Here is a 26,245-nt window from a genome sequence, read left to right as displayed (position 1 = left end):
CCTTGAAAGGAGCATTACAAATGAAAGCGTAATTGCTTCTAGACAGATCCTTGCTTCCTTCCCACTTGCCTCCAGAAAGCCGTGTACTAACAATTGCAACATTTACCTTGTGAGTCTGCCAGGTAGTGGGTCATCTACTGTTTACAGTGTGGAAAAACGACCCGGTAATTTATCTTTTTCTACTTGAACCATTTTCAACCCCCCCCGGCAGACGGAATGGGAGCGGTGGTGGTTTCGAATCACCGATGGTACCTTGGAGCGATGAGCACAGCATGCACCACGTTTGCTCCGTATCCTGTCAAACTGTTGCTGCTTTATGCCGTACTCAGTATCGTAACCGTTCATTGCTTTGGGTAAGTGGATGTTTCTGAAGCCATGTCCATGGGGTGATATGATAAAGACTGAAAATCAGTACAGAGTCTCTGCTTTCACGTTGTGTGGCACATAATTGCTGTCTTGAGTGATTTCTGTTTTGCTAATGAATAGTGAAAGACATTGTTTTGAAGTTAACATAGTGCAGTATGTCTGCCTTTAGAAAAGTAATCCTGCTTGATAAATCTGAGACGACAAATTGCCACGGTCATGTTTTAATGTGGAATTCTGTTTGCAACATGCAACCTCCTCCTGTGCTAGCTGCCCGACAGTGTGCTGGAGAGACGGGGTTTTGTTTTCTTTGAGCACGTAAATGGCAAGAATCTGGCTGATAGTTGTTTCTTTCTCTGCTGGCTTAATAGATTTTGCTCTTTCAGAGGACTACGGTCAATCAGTGACTGTAATCTTTCCAATCTAACTATATTTTTCTACTGTTCTCTGAACTTTGAGCTCTGATTTCATGCCTCAGTGAGCTGATGAGGTTTTGTAATTCCTTATTCCATGTGATTTTTAATATGCAGTAATGGGAGCCCCTTGCCAGGCACTAATTCATACTTAAAGCTTCAGCTGATGCTATTCCTTGTCTTGGTGGAAGAACTGGGAACACTACTGTGGTAGTTTACTTGTCGAAGTGGGTATGACAAGAAACTAATTGTCAATGTTTTACTAAAGCTTCCCACGTAGATTAGGTGCTACAAGGAAGCATTTGTCTGGGATGAGGATTTAATCAGAAATACTGAATCTGCCAAAAGACTAGGCAGCATTTTAGCTGTGGCATCGTGGAAACCTTGGAGACAGTTGTCACATGAGGGGGTGAGAGAGGGGCTGGGGTGAAGAGTAAAGGCTTACACTTGGGGTTCAGGTTCATTACTGGGATGAATGGGATTAATGGGTTGATGACTCTCTATTGTGAACCGAGAATAGAGTCTAAGACTAATGGGTTTGGCCAGCTTGAGAAAAAATAGGCTGCTCGGCAAAGGGAGGCGCTTAAGCCTGGTTTTCAAAAATGCTGAGTGCACGCCAGCCCTTAGCATTGTGACTGCTGTTTGCCGTGGAGGTGTCCGACCTCGGAGCTCTTCATCGTGTACGGCAGCGAGGTACCGAAGTGCTGCCCGTACAGCATGCAGCAGAGAGTGATCGGACAAGGGCAGCAACGGAGGGTGCAGATTTTACTGCTGGCCACTTGGCCAGGTTATTCGGTGGGGCTTGCACAGCTTGAGATGAAGCCCAGGTTGGTGGGACATGGGTTGAGTTTCCCACGCTGGCTAGATCAAACGTGTGTCCTGCAGTCAGCCCTCCTGAGTGCTCTGCAGACTTACTCTCTTGGTGGTGTAGAGGACTGGGTCTACTCTTGGACATCGAAGAGTGGGTCAGGTTTCATGCAGAATCAATGCCAGTATGAAACGAGTACTGAAATGTAGAGGTTGCCTGGAAGATTTGATGAGGTCTAACAAGTGTTAGTTCTCTTCGGCCTGTAGTTTTGCACAGATACAGGCCAAGTTGCTCTGCCCTCACAGCTCAGTGGTTTCACACCCTGAAGCTCTCATGTTGTTGAATGCAGTGGTGAAAAGGAGTCCCTTAACCTCAGCGGCACCAACGAGAGCTTGGCCAACAGCAGGCGTGCCCGGTCCGTGAGCAACCCGCCGCAGCCCCGCGACTGCACGCTCTCCGCCTGGTCCTCGTGGAGCAAGTGTGATCCCTGCCAAAAGAAAAGGGTGAGTGTTTGTGGTCTGGGCACGAAGCCTGAGAAACCAGGAGGCAGGATGTCCTCCAAGCTTTGTCTTTTTTGTCCGTTGGGTTGGACAAACAGCAGGGAGCTGCCAAGGAGAGCCCTGTACAGGTGAGACTGCAGGCTTTCTCTTTCAGGTGGCTTTTAGCTCTTCAGCTCGCCACCCCCAGTAACTCCAGTGCTTTCCAGGCTGCCTCACTGTCCTGAGAAGGTGTAAGCCCAGGCTTGGTGAAAATACAGGCAGGAAGCCGAGCTTTGCAGGGACTTTCTCTCCAACACAGTCCTCTCCTTCCAGCATCAGTGCAAGGCACCATTGCCACTAATGGTCCCCTGTGGGACCTGGAGACACTCGGTGCCTCTTAGGATTAAGATGCTTTTTCTTCTCTGCCAACAAGCATTTTCTACCTGAGAAGCCCCATGAAACGAAAGTAATGGTCCAAATAGTGTGAAGAGCAAAATCCCCCTTGCTAGAGGGACCTCTGCTAATGAGTTGGAGAAGCCGTTCCTAGGTTTAAGCAGGAATAACCAGTGATGGGAACTGGGAAGAGTGAAGCTTCATATCAAAGAGTTAATCTTAAAAGCTGGGAAAAAAAGGAGGGCTAACATATTGGACGGAGTAATTGACTGCTTCACAGCAGTGTTGTGGGCGGAAAAAAATCCCTAATGATACAGAGGGCCAAGTAAATACACTGACAGAAAATAACAAGGGATGTCGTTACCAGCACTAATTGAAATAGAGGAGATGTAACTGAATCCTTCCTTACTCTTGCAAATGCCCGCACTACCCTGTCAGGCTTATTTAAACAAACTGTCAAAGAAAAGCAAACTTTCCTTCATCCCCTCCAATCCTCAATCCTTCCTTAGTAAAATTAAAACTGTTGCAGATCAGAAACCTTTGAAATGAGGCACGTTACCAGCATCACACTTCTTTGCCGATTCTTTTTTTTTTTATATGACAGTACTCTTAGATCACATCTCCCCGACACAAAGTTTGTTTTTTAACTAGGGAAGCGTAAAATTCACTATTTCTATACACTTGAGTCAATATTTTTTATTTCATCACAGTACAGATTTGCCCGCCTGGAACAACCTTCTCAGTTCAATGGAGATCCCTGTGATTACTCTGACAAAGAAACCGAAGACTGTGTTACAAATAATCCTTGTAGGAATAAAGTTAGATGTGAAGGTTTTGTGTGTGCAGTTACAGGTAAGGATTTACAGAGTGAGAAGTGGTGGTGCTCAGGTCGCATCTCTGACACCACTACACTGAGCTTTCTGCTTCTACAAGGGTTTGCTAGGCCAAAGAGATGTCAGGAGTTGACCCGGGTCCATCCGTGCTTGTGTTGTGTTTGCATCAGTGATTTTGAGTGAGTCTATTAGCCAACATCGGTCAGTCTAAAGCATGTCTTTAAAATCTCCAAATAGGAAATTAAACCCCAGTTATATCAGTAAAATCTGTAGCACAAGTGGATCTGACAGCAACAGGACAACATGCACTGGGCATCCTTGACACGTACCCAAGAGCACAGCGGTTACGATGGTGGTCCTCATGGCATTTCCCTCCATCCCTATCAATGACTAATTAGTCAGGGATGCTGCAGGCAGTGTGGGGAAGCAAGGCAGCAGTTAGCTGTGTCCAAAATTTAATCAGCCTCTGCTTTGCATCTGCACCCTGGCAGCAGAGAAGAAAGTGTGCAGGGAGCAGGGCGCCGGGGCAGAGGGGAGCTCAGCACAGGAGATGGGGCAAAGGAAAGCGACTCTGATCTCTGTCCCCCGGGCTAGTGTTTTGGTGAGAGTGAAAAACAACTCGGTAATTATGGACATGCGAAGAGGGGAAAAAATAATACCACATACAAGGTCTGCTGAACAGTCTCCAGCATGTTTGTTTTCTCAAAACTAAAACATTTTAGCAACAAAAAAACACTGTTCTTTTTTATACTTGTAATTAGGGTGGAGTTTTTTTCTAGGTTGAACAAGGAATTTTAAGATTATGAAAGTTTTGAGCAAAACTGAGCAGATGGGGTTTGGTGGTCCATGCAGACAGAGAAATATTTTCCAGCTAGATTTGAACCATACATTATAGGAGTCCTTTATTTTGTTTCTAGACTCTGAGTCAGGGAGTGTGATAATAGATTGTTTTATGAGTAATTTACACCTTGCATCCTAGGGAGATGCATTACACGGAGGCTGCTTTGTAATGGGGATGATGACTGTGGGGACCAGTCAGATGAAAAAAACTGCAAAAAAGTGTTTAAAAAATGTGACCAGAAGATGGAGCAATACTGGGGAATAGAGAATCTGGCAAAAGGGTAAGTCAGTGACCTTCATGAGATGTTTTCTTAAGGACAAGAATGATCTTGTGTGGCTTCAGACATCAACATTGAATGGAGAAAAGCTGTAGCGATTGCTGTATCCAGGAGTTAGTTAGGATCCAAAGCCTGGTGGGAAAATCTTTATTGACTCCATGAGTCTTTTGGAGAGAGACCAGGTGAGTAAAAGTCCCAGATGTACCCAGGAGTACTTGTGCACCCTGTGGAGATCATCAGCTCAGCTTGCAAATACGTCCCGCAAGAGCCTGGGCGGGCTCTTTGTGTTGCCAAAACTTGGTGAGTGAAGAGGGACGTGTCAACACCAAACGTTTCTCTAATGTCTACACGTACTTGCACTTAAATTAATCAGTGGGAGAGTTTCGATAATCCAATTATTTTGCACAGATGTAAGTAAAGTTAGACTTTGGCCTAATTCAGTCTGTGGGGAGCAGGAATGTCCTAGCCTTTAGGAACTGAGAGACTACTGCAAACCGTGCTTTTGAAATAAAAGCAAAGGAAGGTTCGTTAAAATCTGAGGATAAAGTTACATCATTCTTTACAGAGTGACTTAAATCAGCATCTTGGATTGCCTAAAATCTGAACCTGACTATGGATTTGTATTTTTGCACAGTGTATTGGTTTGGGGGGGGTCAAAATTTCTTGGATTTCTTTCACGACAGTGAGAGATGGTGGAATTTGTGTCCTTTGCGTGAGTGGGGTAGGATTAACCTGCATGCTAGCAAACTCCAACTTTGTGGGGATTAAAATCCAAGTCTGAATTGATCCAGCTTTTACAGGCTAAGACTGTGACAACTTTATGTTAAATCGGACTGTGTGAAAAGAGATTTTTCTCATTCTGCAGGAAAAAAATGTTTTTTACATAAAAAAAAAGGGAAAGAAAAAATCATATTGCAAGGAAAAAATTATAATTTCCTCCTTATTCTCTGGAGATACGGCTGCTGCACATGTCATTGCTAATGCTTTGTACTTCTGAGTTTAATCAAAATTAAAAATAATGTTGGACAATTATAGGAACATGCTTCTCATCTCTTTGAAGCTACAATTGCTCAGTGATTTGCTTTTAGTGGACTTCCCTTCTTTCAGATTGTTCTAAAATTAGAGTTAATATTGTACAGCTTCAGAGTCGTTATCATGCAAGTCCCTCTCCCCAAAATAAGGAGAGGCAGATCTGACAGAGACCTGGAACGCTAATAGGGACACGACATGGACTATTAGCAATTTATCTTTTTTTGGGGTGAAGTTTCGTCTAATGATTCTTGTTCCTATTTGAGTATGAGTTTGTGGAGGTGAGTGCCATATCCTCAGCTGTGTGCCACGAGGGTGATGTGAGGGTGTCCTGACAGTGAGCAACAGAAGGGTTTTTACTGCAACAGATCCCACCAGCAGCAATAGGAGAAGCAAATGATGGGGTTTAATCACCTCATCTAAAAAGACCGCAGTGGTACATCCTTTCTTAGAGCAGACAGGTTAAGATTACTGTCCATCAGCCACTAAAATCAAAGGAAAACTTCCCATATGAAGCTTGAGTTAGTTTTTACTCTCATCTACTGACCTCTGGTTGATCCTTGACCAACCTGGCAAAGATTATGACTAATAAACCAGAACAAAGAAATGTGAATTAAAAATCAGTCTCGACTGACAGCATGGGTTGGCAAACCTGTCTTTGAAGATCCTGCTGGATGCTGCTGCACTACTACGGGCATTGGGATGCTCAGGGTGGGCAACCTGGTGGGGCGGGGGTTTGACTGGTCCAGTTTGTTCTGCTCTTCCCAGAGAGTTCCAGTAAAGGCTACGGAAGTTGCCAGTGCTGATGGCAGTAATACCCTGGTGTCATTTGTAGCTGGGTGGTGAAAATTGCCCTTCATATTCATCAAAGTGTCAAAATTTGACTCTGTCTTTTGTTTTCTTGTTAGTCAGTTAGGTTTTTCTGGAGCAACTGGGTTGGTTGGACAGTGAGAGAGGCAAAACTTTCTTTTGGGGTTTCAAAATAAAGAAGTATGAAACAAAGAGCCCTCAGCCAAACAAAACAATCTTTTGCCTTTGTCAGCCAAAGCATTTGATGTTTACCTCTAAATCGATGATAACCGTAATATTTTGCTGTTATGCTTCATGTACAGGTTAAATATCTTCACAAACAACTTGGAAGGATTAGTTCTTGATCACAGGTACTATGCTGGGGGATGTTCTCCCCATTATATTGTGGACACGAGATTCAGAAAGCCATACAACGTAGAAAGCTATACACCAGAGGTACGTGTCAGATTTGTCTGCAAATAAACAATAAATTGAGTGAGCAATACTGATAAAGATTCGTTACTACATCATTTTATAAAAAATTACAAAATTTGTGAGACCAAATGGGATGAGACTGAATTTAGCCCTAGTTCTGGAACATCATCATACCCCATGCACTCTATGAAGTTGGACACGTCCCCTTATAATATCCGTGTGCACTGGAATAGATGGCAATGTTCCCTTGGACCTTGTCATTGCAAAAACTGAGGCTAACCTTCCCGGTGCCATCTGTCCAAGAGGGCCTGAAAGCCACCCAGCGGGCACGGGGAGGTTAATTTTAGACAGAATTGTAGAGTGCTTTGAGAGCCAGGCTGGGAAAGCTGTCCTTGTGCCTAGGATTTAGCAGCACACCATGTGCTTTGTATGAAAGCTTCTTTCTGTGGTGCATCAAAGCTGTATTTCAAATATTATATATTTGACCTTAATGCTTTTGATGACATAGCATATTTTTCAGCGTTGCCCACTAGGAAACCTTTTTCTTTTAGAATTCATGCTTTAATTGATGCCTGTGTTTAAGATTTCACCTTCTTTGCATAAGATTGACATATTAAGTAAAAGCCTGAGGTCCTTGCAGTATGGAGGAGATAGTAGCTTTCCTGCTGCTGTAAATCAAGTATTCTTGAAGTACCAGTGTTCATAATAATAGTGCTTTGCAATTATACAAGGCTTTTCATCTTCAAAGTGCAAGCATTAATTCACAAGTATATTTGTATCTGTATTCCTTCCCCATGCTTCAGGTATACAATCGCTATGCAGGAAATTAGACATGTTGTTTTTGCTTTCTGTTTAGACCAAAGGCAAATATGAATTTACAATGACTGAATATGACTCCTACTCAAATTATGAAAGCAGTGTCCTGAAGGCGAAAGCTTCACAGTCTAGCTTCAGCTTTGGTATAAAAATACCAAAAGTGTTTGAACTTGGTTACAATTCAAACGACAACAGGTTCAAGAAGTTCATTCAAAGGATGAAAAGATTTTCTTCAACCGTAAGTACTGCTCCACTTAATTCTCTGCTAATGTGTTATCTGTATGAGCGTGTATATCGGTTTGATTCTCATCATCAGGTCAGCAGCCATGACTAGGATAAATGAAATCTTTCCTCCTGATTGGATTTTGCAGTTTGCATTGGTCAAGTGTTTACTAAGGCCACAACGCCTTCGTTTGTGTTTACAGCACCCAGGAGCTTTTCCATTCACCTATCGGTCAGGATCCGGACTGCCTAACCTCCGAAATCAGCCACAATTGAGTGCAGTCTGTCCAGCGGCCTGCTGCGCATCCACATTTGGATGTTTGTAGTGAAGTCATTTAAAAAAAATGAAACTAAGAAGCCGGTTCAAATGGCCTCCCCTCCATACAGTGAACTCGCTAGCAGGAGATGTACAAGTGACACTCCTAACAGGGTCTCCGTGCTGCACCCCAGCCATGGGATGCTGTGCGCCTGGCCCTGCCAGCCATTAAAAAGTTCTTGCCGCTGATGCCGAAGCAGGCTGGCAGGTGGGAGGTGAGCGGGTGCAACCAGCACGGTGACCCCTCCAAGGGAATCTGCGCAGGTAGAATTGGGGTTTAGCTAACGAACGCAGGAGGCCAGAGTTCCCTCTGCCCTGTGGGTGAGTTACAGGGACTTAGTAGAGAAATCTGGGGTGAAAGAAGGGCAAATGGGATTTTCTGCAGTTCCAGGAATTTCTGCACCTGTACACGTAGTGTAGAGGTCTGCGGTGTGGATGGCTAGCGTCTGTGCGATCAGTGCAGAATATCATCTCACACGTGAAGGGCCATCCCTCTTTTAGGTGGGTTCAGCAAGGCAGGAGCTGTCACTTCGGTAAATGATAATGCAAACAGCAAAGCCAAGCTAACTGTAGGGCAGCCTTGACAATAACGTAGAACGAAAACTGCTAGCAGGCCTTCCATGGGTTTAATTATAGACTAACACATGCTATTTTACTTCGGCTGATGTGATCTGTCTGCCGAGTACATCATTCACCGGATCAGGACACGCACAACACAAAATACAGATGGCACAATCACTTCCAGTCTTGTCTGCGGAGATTTGGTCGCAGCTGCGATCTGATGCACACTTTAAGCTGGCTGGAGATGCTTTAATCTATAACTCCTAGGACTGCTTTATGAGATTCAGTCTGAGGTAGTGTGCACCATCATCTCATTTCTTTTTTTCATCTGTTATTGCTGTAAACAAACCTAGCTCTTGTCAATGGTTTAATGTCACTGATCTTGTCTCTCCCCTCAGTATATAGTGCACTCAGGAATGGCAGAGTATTCCGTGTTACTATTAAACTTGCATTTGCTTCCTGCAAAGAGGCATTTCCCATGACAAGATCAGAGGTATATGAGAAGCTTTTGCAATAGATATCCATAAAGAAACCCAATACTAAGTCTTGATTTTATTATTTAAGCTACAGAGTTCTATATTGAACCCCCCCAATGTACCTGTCCTGCTGGCCCAAACAACTGGGCACTAAATCTTTTGAACATGACGAAAGACTTCTTCTGTTCCTGACTTTTATGCCAGAAAGGGGAGATATAATATTTATCTATGTACACGTATCTATACAGAGATATATAAATACATGTGTGTGTGTGAGCGTGTGTGTTTTCTTCTTTACTTTGAGTTTTGTTAATGGCATATTCTGTGGAATATAAATATTAATTTGGATCAGCCAGAGAATTACCGTTTCACATATAAATAAATCATCACGATCTCAGATGTCAGAATTTTTCAGGAGAGAGCTTGTGAGAGACAAAGGCTGGTCAACATTATTAGGGGTAGAGCAGTCTCGTGGGATGCTGCTTGTGTCCTCGCATCCTGGGTCTGTCAGAGCAAAGCCTGGAGCCTGCCTTTCCCCATGTCCACGTCGTGGCCTGAGCCATCACCTGACCTGTAATGGGTGTCTCTCCTTCTTCCTGCTTCCCTCTCTAATACCAGTCAGAATCCTGATTTTCAGAAACTTTACTACTGCAAGTTTTAGTTTTGCTAACTTAAAAGATTTCCAGTTGCAAACTGTTAAATTGATAAATCCTGACCAGCGTTAATCGTTTGATAGCAAATAACTACATGTTGTCACAAGAATGACATCCCTCACTTCTTCTGGATTCTCTTGTGTTTCTGCATTTCATGTAGTCCAGCAAATTCATTCATGCCCGTTCTGAGCTGGCTGTTGCCGTTTATAAGCTGAAGCCCCGAGCCCTGATGCTGCATTACGAGTTCCTGCAGAGACTCCATCAGCTCCCGTCAGAGTACAGCTACGGGGAGTACAGAGAGCTCTACAGAGACTACGGGACCCATTACATCACGGAGGCTACTGTCGGTGGCATCTACGAATATACTTTAGTCGTGAACAGCAATGAGCTCCGAAACGCAGGTACGTGCATCTGATGGCTGTGAAAAAGCTTTGGGGCCAGCTTTTTGGTGGGAAAACCCCTCTGCGGGCACCCAATGATGGTTCAGGTCTGAGGTCAGAAAAGAGAGGTGGTGGAAGAAGGAGTCGGCAACATCTCAAAGAAAGCCTGCAGGAAATACGGGAGTAGAAGTGCTTTATGGCAGCGAATAAAAAGCCTGGTTTTCAAAGCATGCTCAGCATCATGGGCTTCATCTAGCTCTCAAGCTGTGGATGCTGCCAGTTCACAAAAAAAGGCCCTGTAGCAAGTACTTTAGACGGCACGTTTTGGAGGCTGACAAGATGTTGAGATGAATGAGAATCGTGTAGCTTAACGCTTTTGTTAGCTTTGAAAACCTTCACCTAAGTTCTTTTTCCATTGCCTTTCAAATGACAGTTTTGAAACACCTTTAGCCTCGAGAGCTTTTCCAGCATGTAGGAAACAGTAAATAATTTGCTGGGTGACTCTTGTGCCTGACATTGCTCTTGCTCTTTGACTCTGGCTTCCTTTTTTGCGAGAAATGATGATTGTTGTGTAGGATAGAGCGAGCCGTGTGACATTAATCAATAGCTGCACTCTCTTATTTATTCATTGGCATGGGAGTGAGTAACTGCCTTCGCTGTCTATTTGCGAAAGCATGCAGTGGACTCTGCTGTGTGTGACGCTCAGTCTGTTTGCTCTTCTGCTGTCTAGGAAGTTGCTTATCCTGTAGTCAGATACAGCCCAGAGGGACAGAATTTAGATTCAGATTTCAGACATTCAAAACATTAGCATTGCCCAGTTTCTCAGCTGTTGGTGTGGGCCCATGGCGTGGTTTAACCCCAGTCAGCAACTCAGCACCACGCAGCCGTTTCCACCTCCCCCTCCCAGTGGGGTGAGGAGGAGGAAAGCAAAGGAAAAAAAAAAAAAACTCATGGGTTGAGATAAGAACAGTTTAATAACTAAAGTAAAATATAATACTAACAATAGTAATAATGAAATATAATAGTAATAGTAATGAAAGGGAATGCAACAAAAGAAGGGGGGGGGGAAAGGAAAAAAACCAGTGATGCACAATGCAATTGCTCACCACCCGCTGACCGATGCCCAGTTAGTTCCCGAACCGCGATCCACCCCTCCCGGCCAACTCCCCCCTGTTTATATGCTGGGCATGACGTTCCATGGTATGGAATATCCCTGTGGCTAGTTCGGGTCAGCTGCCCTGGCCATGCTCCCTCCCAGCTCCTTGCACCCCTGCTTGCTGGCAGAGCATGGGGAACTGAAAAGTCCTTGGCTTAAGATAAGCGCTACTTAGCAACAACTAAAACATCGGAGTGTTATCAACATCATTCTCACACTAAATCCAAAACCCAGCACTGTACCAGCTACTAAGAAGAAAGTTAACTCTGTCCCAGCCGAAACCAGGACAGCCCATCACAAGCCATATTTGTTTGAACTAATGCATATTATTGTTTGCATCAAAATGCTACCTGTCAGCATCTGCTGACCTAGGTCAGGATCCTGCAGTAGTACCAACATTTTCACACTGTCCCCAGTGCTGAGCTTGGGCTTTAAGTTCTCACCGGGGTTTGGTAGGTCCAGCCTGAGAATTCAGGTTTTTCCCTTTAAATCCATCATTATGTTTGTACTGTCTGTGCTGGAATTCAGGTCTTCTTTTGCAGATCTGTTATCACACGCCGTGTCACGTGGTTGGTACTTGCACTGCTCTCACGTAGAATCCAATATGCCAGACGTGTCTGTGGTTCATGATTTGATACTTTCTGTGGGAAAGATGGCAGGAGAGAGGTCTGGATTGTGCTGTACAAGGATGTGATAAACTAGTGGTTCCTGCTTTCAGGTGCATATGGACTATGAACATTAATAGGGGCCATCCTGCGTCAACCCAAAACTCAGTGCATCCTCTTCTTTGATCTAGAAACTGGCCAATATCAGGTGTATGAGAAGAGCATAAGAACAGGACAGCCATACAGTGATACTTGCGTTGTGAGCTCATGTAAACATTTGTATCACCAAGACATGATTTTAACTAAAAAAGTAAAGAATTCAGGGAAACGTCGGGGATTACAACAAAAAAGCAGAGAAAGAAAAGAGATACTTGAGTGTCATATCTGGTGTTTCACCACGATAACCTTTTAAATATTCTTGAGTGTCAGGACAGCAAGGAGTTTGGAGGAGGACTTTGGGGAAGAACATATGAAGGATTTGCAGATTTTTAGGGCAAATCCTTCTACGCCAGGAAAAAAATTGTAGTAGAGCTTCATGGAGAAACTTCCGTAAAACAACTAAGGCTCTTCTGGCAGCAAAGAATTGGAGATGTGAGCTAGCAAAGGGACGAAAAGCTACTTCATCTGTTACTCTTAAAAAGCCTGGCTCCTGATGACAGGGATGGGTGGTGGGTAGTCCTTTGTCAAAGACGTTTGGCGTTTAAGTCCCAGGCTGGGCTCCCACCCATTGCAGCTCTGCATAACCCAGTACGGCTGAGTTGGTAATTAAAAGCCTCCTCTTCCAGCATTTACCTTGCATTTGCACTTGGTTTCAGAGTTCTGTAAAATGTAGAGATTTCATTTCATTTTATATAGATCTGTTAAATGTCCCAAAAAAGACTTCATCTCATCTCCTTTTTTCCCCAAAGGAAAAATATTTATCAACTCCCATTTTCTGTGTATATGGACATAAAACATCGAACAGTTTTATTAAAACAACTACAATTTTTTGGTGTGTATTTAAGGTTATTCTCTGAGTGATGTCCAGAAATGTGCACAGCATGGCTTTAACATTGGTGCAAATATTTATGGTGTCTATCTGAATCTTGGAATAACTGAAGCCGGCTGTAAATCCCTTTTAAAAGAGATTGGAGGTAAGCATGAAACACTTCTGCCATTTAATTTCTAGCCTTTGTCATAGTGAAAAGAAGATTTTGTGATCTTGCCTGCCTGAAATATTTCCCCACTCCCTCACAGCTGCTTTTGAGTCTGCTGGCTAACCCCAGCCAAGCTTCACAGAGGTGTGGATGTCTTAAAGCTTGGGTTTTTTGCAAGATTTTCTTTGCTGGGTAGAGAAGAAATATCTGCTCAGTGTCCCAGGGAAAAGCAGGGACAGATCAACTGTTACCCACCTGGCTGGTGCTGCGTTACCAATCCACCCGCCTCTCGGCAGAGCAGCCTACCATGCCGCTTTTTGCACCCAAAAAGGCCCAAATGGGGAAAGCGGGGAGGTAACGGTGTTGTGGGAGCCTCAGGGGACGTACGGGAAGCTGGGGGTGTTGCAGTGGGAGGAGGGTGCACCTGAAGATACGCAGAGGAGGACAGGCAATATTATGGTGGTGAGGAGCATTAGGCTGTGGGAAGACCTTCAAGCTTATAACCATAGGGAAGACATTTGGGGGGAGAGATATAGGGTGCAGGAGAGGAGGATGGGGGTATTGCTGCAAGGGAGCAGGAGGGGCACGCAGCGCAGGAAACCAGGCTTCAGGTCTGAAACACTTGTGGCCTTTTTCCTTTGCCCTCTCAGTGGGATGGGTCATATACAGGGGTGTTTTGCTGTTAGCTTATATCTCAACTGCAGTCCACAAAGAAATACCTGAGCAGAGTTGGCCACTTTCTGAATGCATTATTGCAGACAGCACCTCCGAAAAACAGTATGTGGAAGATTTCATCGTCCTTGTTCGTGGCGGAGCAAGCGAACACATTACCGCGTTGGCTTACAAAGACCTGCCGACGGCTGCGCTCATGCAGGAGTGGGGAGATGCTGTACAGTACAACCCTGAAATCATAACGCTAAAGGTACCGTATCCATCACTTCATTCAGCCTCACTTAGCTGAGCGCCTTGGAGAACTCTGTGTTTAAATAAACAGGATTTAAAAAAAAACCAGGGACATTTCTAGGGCAAATAATAGACCTGTATTGTGCAGCGTAGTTTCTCTAAGACTGGGTATTCAGAAAACCAAAGGTGTGATGCATTAAAAAGGGTGTGGTTGGAAGTAAATGAAGTAAACAGCTTTAACCCTTGGCTGTGCAGATGTGATCGCTTGCTGCCTACCAAGCAGATCAGACGATCCACCTTCTGTTTTACCGATGTATCACTTATCAGAAATATATCTGGCAGCATATATTTTATAAGGACTTCTTTTTTCTTGAAATTTCTCCTGTCTTTGGTGAGCACCAGTGACTATTTAGTAACAATTCTCTCCGGTTCAGAAGGTCAAGTAGTTCACCATACGTGCCTGGGTGTTTGTGCAGCTTAGCTAAACCTTAAAAATATGAGTTAGGTTTTGAAGAGTCAAGGTTTTTTGATCCTGAAGAGTTTTAGAAATGCAAGGCATTGTAAAAGTAAAAAGCAAGCAGAAGTATGTATCAATTCTGCCTCGTCATTTTTAATGTCAAAATAAGTTCACTCTGAGTGAACAGTACAAAGGTGCAAGAGAACATCCTTTTAAATAGGAGTTTGGACTGGTAGTGGTGGAAGCTGATTTTATTATTGTATAATTGGTTTTCATTGTAAAATTTAATTTTAGGCAAAAATATTTGTATTTGTGTCATGGTTTAACCCCAGCCAGCAACTAAGCACCACGCAACCGCTTCACCCTCCCTCTTCCTAGTGGGATGGGGAGGAGGAAGGGAAAAAAAAAAAAAATTAAAACTCGTGGGTTGAGATAAGAACATTTTAATAACTAAAGTAAAATAAAATACACTAGTAACTACTACTACTATAATAATATAATAATAATAATATAAAAAAAGGAATATAACCAAAAAAAGGAAATACCAAAAAAGACAAGTGATGCACAATGCAGTTGCTCACCACCCGCTGACTGATGCCCGAGCAGCGATCCGCCCCTCCCGGCCAACTCCCCCCAGTTTATATACTGGGCATGATGTTCCATGGTATGGAATATCCCTGTGGCTAGTTCGGGTCAGCTGTCCTGGCCATGCTCCCTCCCAGCTTCTTGCACACCTGCTTGCTGGCAGAGCATGGGAAACTGAAAAATCCTTGGCTTAAGATAAGCGCTACTTAGCAACAACTAAAACATCAGAGTGTTATCAACATCATTCTCACACTAAATCCAAAACACAGCACTAAAATTAACTCTATCCCTGCCGAAACCAGGACAATTTGTAAAAGGTGTTTGTTTCTCATTGAAAATTCTGACTTTTCATTTAAAAAAAAGAGGTGAATTCTAAAAAATAGGAAGCAAAGCAAAAAGCACCAATTTGGAAATACAGCCAGTGTGTGTCTGGCTCTTGCAGCAGCGGAGGTGGCTTTCCCAAGCCCCTGGTGCACTGTGCATTGACCTTCCAGAAATGTGCTGGGAGGTCTCTGGGCAGGAGACAACAGAAATGCAACCCTCCGTGCTAGATCCCACTTACAGAAAATTCTCCCACAAGAAATTGCGACGTTCTTTGTCTTGCCTGGCACCAGTGACCAGGCTGCCCAGTGAAAAACCCCAGACGGGTGTAATTTGGATTTGGTATCTATAAACCTTCATTTCCATTCCGATATCCCTGTGGGGCTTGAAGATCAAAAGTACCAGCAGAGTGTGACTAAATGTCAGCACAAGAATGCTTAGTTAGGGAAAACTAAAGCAAATCAGTTCATAAATCATCTGCTGAAGGGACTTGGCAGGTCACTCTTAGTGCGTTTCCTCATTTGTATGATCTGAATTCAAAAAGCAATGTATGGATCACAGATAATTGATGAAAAGTGGATGTACAGCAGCAGGAGATGAGCGTTTTTTTATTGAAATGTTCTTCTATTTCTTGTAGCTTGAGCCTGTGATAGCAGTAGGGTGATCTTTCATGCTTACTGTATTGCCGTGGCCTGTATGGCAGGCATCTCTATAGCAAGGATGGGAATTTGGGATGGATCCTCTGATGACACATGCCTATGTCATCCCACGGGCATTAGTGGGTGACTGGCAATATAGAGACCACACTTTAACTTTCCCTCGTTCTCAGGAAAAAAATAAATGAGTGGGTCAAAGTCTCCTTTGTCCCTACTGCACGTTCACCGTGCTGTGCATCCCTGTATCTTCTCCCACCGACCCCATCTGCAGATGAAGATCACAATCCTCTCCCTTCTGAAGGCAGTGGAAACCCATATCTTGGCTTCATAAAAAGAGAAATCAGCCTTGAAATGCAGAAGTGGTTAAGGTGAAAGTGCAAATTTGAATGCCTGTGACCACGTGCCTCTGGCTGTGCTGTGTGGCTGTAGGAGGAATGAAGGAGATTTTTGTGGGCGGGTTTTGGGGGACCTTTTTTAAATCGGAGTAAGAGAGCACTCAGGAAATGTAAGTTTGAGCAAATCTGATCTAAAAATGTCAATATCAGGAAAATGGATGAGAAAGGATTTAATGAAACTTCTGTGAAACTTTGCCCGTTTGTCAACTAATGGTATGGCTGTTGTATTTTGTTATGCATTGGCAACTGCTTTGGTGTTGTAAACCAAGGGGAGGATCCCTGTAAGTATTCCTGACATCGCTGCCTTGTTGTTCATGAGGTTTAAGGAAATACTAATGGGAAACCTGGAGCCCGTAGCACGAGGCCTTCAGTTCCCTCTCCAGCTGTGCCACCACCGAGCCCTGCGATGCTCACGCCATCTTGAACTTGGAAACGAATGCAGTTTCTTCCCTCCCTTTAGGCAGAGCCGCTGTATCAGCTGGTGACTCCGACTGACTTTGCTAATGCAATCACAATAAAAGAAAATTTGCAACGGGCTCTTGATGAGTTTCAGCTGGAGACCAGTTCTTGTCGCTGCGCTCCGTGCCACGGCAACGGCATCCCCTTTCTGCAAGGTAGAAGGATTTTGCACCTCTTCTCTACCCTCTTAAGAGAAATGAGCTGGGAATTTGTGGGGAGCGAGGAAGCTTGGCGAGTAATCTGCTGTTTAGTTTCTCCTGTCATTTCTTTTTCAGGTAATTAATTTTTTTTTTTTTTGAAAGTTGGTCTGTTTGTCGAGTGCCACCGGTAAGTAAAGACAGTAAAGTCAAGGGATGTGTCTTTTTAATGGGAGTGACCATCTGTATCAGTTTTGTGGAAGAATTTGTTCCTTCTCAATTATGCATTAAAAAAAACCCCTTGACATCTTTAAGTCTCCTCCTTTGCTTTTAAGATTGCTTCCATCCTCCTAGAGAAGTGACTACTGTCTCAGCATTAATTAGTGTTTGTAAAAGTGTTTTGAAGATGAAAAGCACCATATAAGTGCCAAGCACAGTTACCACCGTCACCTCCCCCCATTTCTAATAGAAGCTGTCCTCCTTTGTAAGCAGGCTGTGATTTAAAAATGAAGGGGAAAAATAATCAAATTGAATGAAAACCGCGCTGCCTAAACAGAGATCTATAATGTGATGAGAGCTTCTAACAAAGGGACCATTTTGTCAAGTGCCTAATTCCAATCTGCATCGGCAGAAGTCCTGATGAGAATTGTTATCATCTAAATGTATCTAATGCAGAAACGATCGCTTCAGGTACCAGCTAGTTGATTGTAGCACTTAAAGGATTCGTCTCGTGATTACCCTTGTTTAAATAACTTTTTAGGAGCTGAGTCAGGTTAGCGTTTCATTTAGGATCTTCTCAACAAGAGGTTTTAAATGACCATTTATTTTCCTAAGTGGGAGCTCTCCTCCGCGGTGCTGCGGTGGGATGCACGCCGCAGCCCTGGGCAGCCAGAGCAGGGTTACGTGGATTTTTCCTCTGCCACAAAGCCGAGCTGGGATACTCCTGTCCCGGGTGCTCATTCCTGATGCTGCGGTTTGCTCCCTCTCAGCTCTACCAAGACACTTGGAGAGGAGCAGGGGGACTGTGTGGTACCCTGGCTTGCTGAATTACTGCACTGGTGTAGCTGAGGTTGAGCCACAGTGCAGCAGCAGGAACAAATGGCTGGGAAAGCGAGAGGGGCGGCAGGGTAGTCACGGCTTCCCTGCTTTATTGCTATTTTATACTTTCACCATCGGAGAAAAATGCTGATACCATTTAACCCGCCGTCCCTTCCTCACAGAAGATGAAGCACTGAAAAGAAATGGGTGTCTGCAGGGAAATGTGACTTGAAGTCTCTAATCCCACCATCTCTGCTTACTTTCAGGAACCGAGTGTGAATGCTTGTGTCCCCTTGGCTACAGTGGCACTGCCTGTGAGATCAGCAAGAGGAAAGGTAAGAGGGACCCCAAGTCTGAGGAGACAGTCCCAGCTTTATTTCGGAGTGTCCGAGGATGGTGGCTGATGGATGGGGAGTAATGCCCAGCGCTGGCTGTCCCCACTCTGCCCAGCCCAATGCACAAGGGGTTGGGGTCCTGCAAAGGTGACAGATACACTTTGCCTCCCTCTTCTAAATTCTTTGTGCTCAGGAGGAGGTGGCTTTACTTTTGCAGTTCAAAGCTGCGTAAATGCGCCTTGCAATTGTATCAAAATACGAACTCCTACCTAATTTACAATCCATGACAAGCCTCAGGTCTCCTCCAACAGCTCTGTTTCCTACGTTTTTCCCTTTGATACAGCCAGTATGTTGCAACTGTTTTCCCCAGATATGCTACCAGGCATTTTAGTCTTAAAACCTTTTTATGTTGTTTTGAGGCATTTACTAATGCTTCTTGGTCACTTTATATTGCTGCTGTCTCCTGACTGATGTTCTGAACTCCTTCTAGTTTAGGATGATCTGTGAATTTAATCATTTTGTTTACTTCTTCCAGCTCATTAATTTAGATGCTAAATAATAACAGATCTCAGGCACCCAGAGCTCTGGCACCATCCCACAATTTGATGCACTGCATTTATCATTGCGCTTTGTTTACAGTCTTTTATCCAGTTCTCATTCTGCATGACTGTGTCCTAACTAAGCCAGGCTGAAATACATTTTAAGCCAAGATTTCACCAAGCAGAGGGTCAATTTTGTAGGTGTTTCTAAGGAAGTCCACGGAGCCTTAAAGTGTGGAGTCACTTATACCTTGTTCCAGTCTGCTTACCGCACCCGTAATCGTATCTGACCCTCCCAAAGACTCACATCCATCCACTTGTCAACATCTAACTTCCTTTCTCACTCCCCTTTCCTCCTTTTATGTATTGCCTCCGTGTTCAGCTCCATGATTCTCAGGATTTTGAATTTATGTCACTCACATGCTCAGGGTCCAGAAGAAACAGTGTAATAGGAAAAGCAGTGGATAGAAAGCTGAATATTCAAGCTGTTGTTCATTGAAGAACAATGTGAACATTTCCCCTAGCACCTCAAAATGTGGCTGACACGAGTTTAGTTGCTGTTTTTCTTACCCAGGCTTGGACTAAGTCAGAGAGAGAAACACCCTACAAGCAAATATAAAGCTAATTGATTTTTTTTTTATCTTGTCCTTGCTGCATAAAGTGTAGTTTGAACAAACACCAGAAATGCTGAACAGAAAATTGATATCTTTAAAACAATCACTCATTGTTAATGACTCAAGTATATTGTTAGTGGTGTGGACAGGGACAGAGCTGTTTGTATTTAAATATGATTCATGGAAGCTGACAGCTTTTCCCATGGAAAGAGCTGCTTTATTCTGACAGTCCTTTCTGGCTTTGGGTTTTTTTCCAGATGCTGCTATTAATGGAAACTGGGGGTGCTGGGCCAGCTGGTCTCCATGTTCAGGAGGTCAACGAACAAGGAGACGACAGTGCAACAACCCTGCCCCGCAAAATGGTGGTTCATCATGCTCAGGGCCAGATGCTGAGACAGTTACTTGCTAGAGGGAATCGTTAGGAACTTACACAAAACCGATGAGCAGTTTGCAAACTGAGTGGGAAGAGGTTACCTGACTGGCTTGCTAAGTTGGCTTCGCTCTGCTTGTGGGTCTCATCCAAGTGCATTGAAGTTGGAAACATTTCAGAAGGCATTGGGAGCTGGATGTGTGTTATGAATCATATCTTCGGACATGCTTTGCAATTGTCCCATGGGATTGAATGTGCTTACTGTTCTTAATATTTTGACTTTCCTCTGTCTTTATTGCAATGGGCTAACTAAGACAAGCTTTATCTCCTGCCTTATTTGGTAGCTGCACGATTTTAAATTTTACTGTCTTGTTTTTGAAGGTTCCTTTGAGATAAGAAAAGACTGATCTTACGTGCACCAGAATGTGCGCTAATATGCAGCTTCTGTGAAGACAGCTGTGTCACGTGGAGCAAAATACAGCATATTAAAGTCTAAATCTCAAGAAGCACAATAGTATCTAATGTGACATTTAAAGCCACTGTGCCTTGCTACTCCACTTTCCCAATTTATTTTATTTAACTTAAATTGTCTGTTGTATTAGAAATTGTCTTGAAGGAGTGAAAACCGAATTGTGAAGAACAGTCTGGTGACACCAAAGCACCGTTAGACTATATAGCAGTTGTACTCCGACTGCAGCGACGACCTTCCTCCTGTGCGTTTTTGAAGTAGAACAGATACACTGAGAGTATCGGATACACCCCGGTATGCTCAGATACACTGGTGCTCTGGTTCCTTGGGAAGGGGAGGGAAGGACAGAGGGATGCTACTGGGATGGGGAATCGGAAAGCAGCTGCTGCTCCTTCTGCTGCTGGGGGATATTGGAAGGCAGGAGAGATGGCTGCGCTTGCAGGAGAGGCTGCGCCCTGACGAGGGGCTGTCACTCTGGGATGCCAGGACCCTCCGCTGGAGCAGGATGAGCAGCCAGCCTTTCTGTCATGGGCAGAATAAATGGAACATTTTGGAATAAACATCTTTGCACATCCCCTGAGGTCTTTCACCCTTAGTAGCCTCTGCCCCAAACAGGCTCTGGTTCCTCAGTTTGATCCCGTGAAAGCCTGTATTTCAGCAGCTGCATTGCTAGTCCACTCAGGTTAGGACATCTGAGATGGAGAGAGTTTGCTGTGAAAAGAGCCAAAGCAAAGTGAATGGTTTGCCCTTTGTTACTGTCCCTGGAGCCGTGCATCGCAATCCCGGTCAAACAAAAGAGGAACTTGTAATATTGTGTGCTGTTTTATGACCGACCTGAGCCTGGATCGTTCCAGGACCTTGCCTCCTACAGCTTTGTTGGTGGTTAATGATTTTTGCAAAGACATTTGATGGGGCATGCTGTAAAATAACCAGCCAGTAGCTTTGCTCCAGGAAAACTATTCCACCAGTGCAAAGTTGTTCATAAGTGTTGTGAGTCTTCTAACATCTGCAAGGTCAAACACTCTTCCGAGGGTTTTTAGCAATGCTGGTGATGATGGGTTGATATCACCAGTTTCTCTCCTTTCACACTGACGTCTATATGTAATTCTTGTAAGAACAACTCAGGCTCTCTGACATCTGAACAATGGAACATGCATTTAGTTGTAGCCCTCATGCCGCCTCCACACTTATTGACAAGGTTTCTATGACAGCTTTAAGAAAGGAAGAGCACATTGCATATGTAAAAGAAGAGTGCTCTGTACTCATTATGGGCTTCATAATTGAGCTGCCAACCCAAAACATTTCCGTTATCCACTGTGTAACTGTGGTATCTTTTGTGTGATAGAAATCTGCCAAGAGGTTCATTTCAGGTCATGGGCAAAGAAGTCACTGCTTATGTGAAGTATGATCTTTGAAGAATTCAAAGCTTTTTAAAGGGACACTGTAGAAGCTCTGCAGCGGAGGACCCTGATCATGGTTCATGGGTGCCTGTGAGGACACGTACTGCAGTGCGGTTGCCTGCCGTTCTTGAGGAGAATTGATGTAGTCTGATTAAGGAACTTTCTCAAATGAGTTGAGTGGCTTTTGTAAATTTGACTGCCTTTCCTGATCATCAAGCTGGAGTAAGCACTCTGACACATAGCCACAGTGCATCTATCCACTGCTGCGGCAAGCAGAGCCAAATGTAGCAACCTGAATTTGGACTGTTGTTCCCAGATCAGAAAAGCCCAGATTTTTTGAAGTGGCAGTGTCTGGGTTTGGATATTTAGGGGTTTTTTTGGAGAAAGAGAGGAGAGATTTGACAATCTTCAAGATCAGCAGGATAGTCTAACTGAAGTATGATTTCAGTAGTGGTTGACTATTGAGCCTACAGGCTTAGAAGCCTCCCATAAAGGACATAACTTTATCTTGTCCTTGTGATTTTGTGCTTTGATTCAACTAACTAATGATTTATTATGACCTGGAGGGTAATAAAAAATACTATGCTGAAGCTTTTATTGTTTCATTTTGGTACGCATTAAATTTTGGTACTATCTTTTACTGGTGTTTCTAACTTCCACTTTCTGTGTAAGTTTAGATTAATAACCCACGTATGAAAACTTGGGAAGGCTGCAGGCAGGTTGCATGCATGTTCAGCACCGGTTGTGCTGCTCTAGCCCATTTCTCCGGTTAAGACACTTGTCTCAACGGGCTTTACTACATCCCATATTATATTTTCACAAGCAGTTTGCTTGTGAAAAAAAGAAACTCAGTAAACATGGAGAAGCTATATTTTCTCCACCTCCCTGCTTGAAGACATTGCTGCTGTGATATGTGCTGGATCCGGTCAACATGGCTTAGGAAGCTCCTGAAAGGGTATTCTAGGTACGTTGTAATTGTCACATCCAGCTTTCCCAGGACAAAACCAACCTGACTTTTGCAGACCCTAACATCTCCATCAGGAATGGGTAAATGAGACTGGTTTCCAGCCTGGATTCACTTGCTCCCTGTCTTTTCGTGTCACGTAGACACTTCATGTTTACCTGTGAGGCTGGAACATGGTCTAGGCTGCGGCTGGGGACTTGCAAACCCTGTGGTAGCCGTAGTATTGCTAAATTACTTTACCATGCTCCTGTTTGTCCCACTGTCAGATGGGTATAGTTGTTCCTTCCCAGGAGATTTCGTTGAAAGCAAGCCAGTGAGTCCATGCAAAGGTGTTAGCAGTCCCCAGATTTCCAACTCCTAGTTCTTCTACCTTGATGGTTAAAGAGCCCAGTGAGCACCCAAGACAACTGCCAGACTTCAGGTCGAATTATGCCTGCAGATTTTTCTTCCTTTTATATCCTATTTTAACACCGCCCTGCTTCTGTAAATCAACAAAACTAGAGATGAAGACAGTAATTATTACCATTATGAACACATTTTTTTTTCTTATTTGTAGTGCAACACTAAGAGTCCTACTGTGCTGGGCATGGTACAGCAGCACAACAAATGCCAGCCCCTCCCCAAACTCTGCAGAATCTGGCGTTTCTTTTGTTTCGGGTTTTTTGGGGTAGGATTAAATGTTTTGTATCTTCCTGTGCCTCTGCATTACACTGTATAAAAAGGAAGGCAATAATTTTTGAGCTGCTCCTGCTGGGGAATTTTTGCCTGCTCTAAAATCGCAGGCTGAGAGGGACACAGGCGTGCGGATAGTCGGCGTGACATTGACCCCGAGGTAGAAAACAGCTCTGTCTCAAGCGCTGCCCTTATCTACTCTTCTGTTAGCTGGTTATCTGGAGTCTGCACCTTGCAACCTCAGGTGTATTGTCATCAATCATTTGCTATTTTCTTTTGCATACTGGTTCCTCTCTGCCCTTCCTTTGTTAATAACCCAGTTTGCCTATATCCATAAAAATATCTGATTGTGATACCATTTATCCAAAGCACCATACATCCATCATGTACTTATGAGTGAGATAAACAAGGTCTCCTGGGAAATATGCCGCAAGAAATATATAGGATAAATAACTATATCAAAATGTATGTCAGTGTGCAAGAGGGGAAAATCCATTCATTAAAACCAGGATGAAACTGCAGTGTTTTATTGTACCCTCTAAGCTTTTAGTTTAAGTAAGAAACATACATTTTTGCTGCTTATCTCATCTAGCACAACTCTCATGCTGGCCACTTCAGCATGAGATATAGTAGCTTCTTTGACTGGCATTGTAAATGTGTAATTGCTCATAATCTTTTTTTTTCCAGACCTTACAGGCAGCTTCTTCCTTTCTTTCGACTTCAGCTTTGCTGCTCCCGAGTTTCAGCCGTGCGGATGTCTGAGCCCTGGATGCGGTGGGGCACTGGAGTGGGAGGAGAGGGGCTGCCACCGAGCTGCCTTTGGCATTTCAAGGAAACCCTTGGGTTTGTATTTCATTGCCCTGGGTTGTGAGGTGAACGATGAACTCTGCCCCGCACGTATCCTCGCTTTCACCTCTGTACTCCAACACTGCAACGTTCAGAGTGGAGAATGAACAACTGCAGGCAAATCCCAGCTTTTTTGCTCTTCTTTGTATGTGCTTCATGGTGGTATTTCACATGCGGTTTCTTTAATCACTTGGATTTATTCTTTTTTTTTGTGGGTCTCCAGCCTGTGATCTATCCTCTAGAAATGGCTCTAAAAGCTGAGGGTGCGTGTTGCCTTCCTGCAGGCCCCATCCCTCCTCTGCCTCCAAGGCATCAGATCTTTCTGTTCATTAATTTCTTCCCTTTGGTCACAAAAGAAGCATACTTGGCTTTCTAACTAAGGTGACTTTATACTCATTTACTTGCAGGCATTTTCCGGAGTCCTAAGCAGTCGGTGTAAAGGTAAGAATCACCTATGAGCCAAACTAGTCCTTAGTGTAAGAGCACTGTCTCCTATTTCTACATAACCTGCCAGGCCAACACCAAGCAATATTGATAAAACCATTGATGGGAAAACTTGTTTTGATCCTACATTTCACATTCCTTTGGGATGTCTAAATCATACCGATATATGGGTGCTTCATGCTGCTGCATTTTCCAACACAGAAGACATCAGATTCAAGCCCTGGGGAGCAAATTCATCTCTAGGTGAATGTCACCTTTACCTGGAAAAGCAAAGTTGGCAAAAAGGCTACAGCTTTACCCCTCATCATAGGGATTTTTCACAGAACAATTACATCTCAGTGTTTGAGACAACATAGTTTGTTGTTCTCATGTACAAAACCAGCCTATAGTTTCATTTTCAAGCAAAAGAGAAGTGGTGAAAAAATTGTCCTTTGGCAAACATGCGCACAAAAGAAAATACGGGGCCAGATCTTCAGGTAGCATAAATCAGCTGCAGCAAGGAGCGACACTGATTTACATCAGCTAAGTGTCAGACTCTAAATCACCACTGACTCGCTGTTGAAAAACAAGCATTTCCAAGAATCAGAGCTATAGCTGAGCAATTTCTTTCACTAAACCATGATTCCTTTCTACTCCCTCTTTCCATTCAAATGTATATAGAAGTGCTCCTTTGTGCTTTGAGGTTTTGTTGCTGTTGTTGCTTTTCATAATGACCGATTCCTTCTCAGGGCTTTTTTTCCCTTCTTCTTCCCTCCTAATGAAAAGCACAGTAAAATGAAGTGCCATTCGCCTTCCTTCCACCCCAGGTTTTTGCAGCAGTTCATTAAGAAGAGGGAGCTGCGGGTTCTCGCCACAGTCTCTGGATGCAGTTCAATACTGTGTGTATTCTTGTGCCGAGATTTACGTCTTACATTCAAAAAAGCCCCTTAAATCAAGCAGCCCGTTAGCATCTTCTCTGGCTCTGGGTGCCTGAGAGATAAAATGCCTGCGTGCTAATAGTCAATTCATCACTGATCTTAAAGAGGAGTAACCTTCGCATGTGTGTGAACATCCTCTGCAGAATGGTTGTGTTCGAGCATATATGTGTTTATTATTTTATTTACTTATTTAAGATTCTTCATCGGTTTGGGCTCATGTTGCGCAATGATGCTTCAGCGTCTTTAGGCTTAAGCCTCCTCCCATGCAGAGCAGCATATGGCTTTGCTGCAAATGCAGCCCTGGCCAATATGCTGGACTTAAAAATCTGACAGTGCCAACTTATAAAAGTTTCATGCTACATATGTCAATACCAACTGCATAAAAATGCAAGGATCGTGAGCTTTTAATGTGTTTTCCAAAGGCAAATATAAAAATTTCTACGAGTCGAGCTTACTTATGTAAACACTTTCAGTACATTTATTTCATGACACGTTATAGTCCCACGGTCACGCAGCAGCAAAGCCACCCGTGTGGATTCTCCACCGTCTCCTGGTGCCGCTGTGAACTGGTGGGGCTCCCATCACATCTCGTGGTGCGAGGGCGAGGGGGCAGCCAGGCGTGTGTTCAATCAACCGGAGCAATTGGTCTGCGCAGCGGTCGGGTTTTGTACAGCGAATCCAGCATGTCTCCATATGTATGGAAATGCAATACTTCACAATTATTTCTCCCCAGCCTAATTCCG

General features: G+C 43.9%; 1 protein-coding gene across 1 annotated transcript; it reads left to right on the top strand.

The window, feature by feature from the left end:
- Window positions 1–261: 261 nt before the first annotated feature.
- C8B (complement C8 beta chain) lies at window positions 262–19,829 on the top strand. Its single transcript, XM_050901250.1, has 12 exons — window positions 262–353; window positions 1,934–2,087; window positions 3,167–3,308; window positions 4,269–4,410; window positions 6,549–6,681; window positions 7,517–7,714; window positions 9,865–10,105; window positions 12,850–12,978; window positions 13,740–13,903; window positions 16,759–16,912; window positions 18,199–18,267; window positions 19,678–19,829. Exons 1-12 carry the CDS (start codon window positions 262–264, stop codon window positions 19,827–19,829), a joined length of 1,770 nt encoding a protein of 589 aa, XP_050757207.1.
- The last annotated feature ends 6,416 nt before the right edge of the window (window positions 19,830–26,245 follow it).

The sequence above is a fragment of the Gymnogyps californianus genome, chromosome 8 (genome assembly GCF_018139145.2).
Source record: "Gymnogyps californianus isolate 813 chromosome 8, ASM1813914v2, whole genome shotgun sequence".
NCBI lineage: Eukaryota > Metazoa > Chordata > Aves > Accipitriformes > Cathartidae > Gymnogyps > Gymnogyps californianus.
This window is presented reverse-complemented; position numbering and strand designations above follow the sequence as displayed.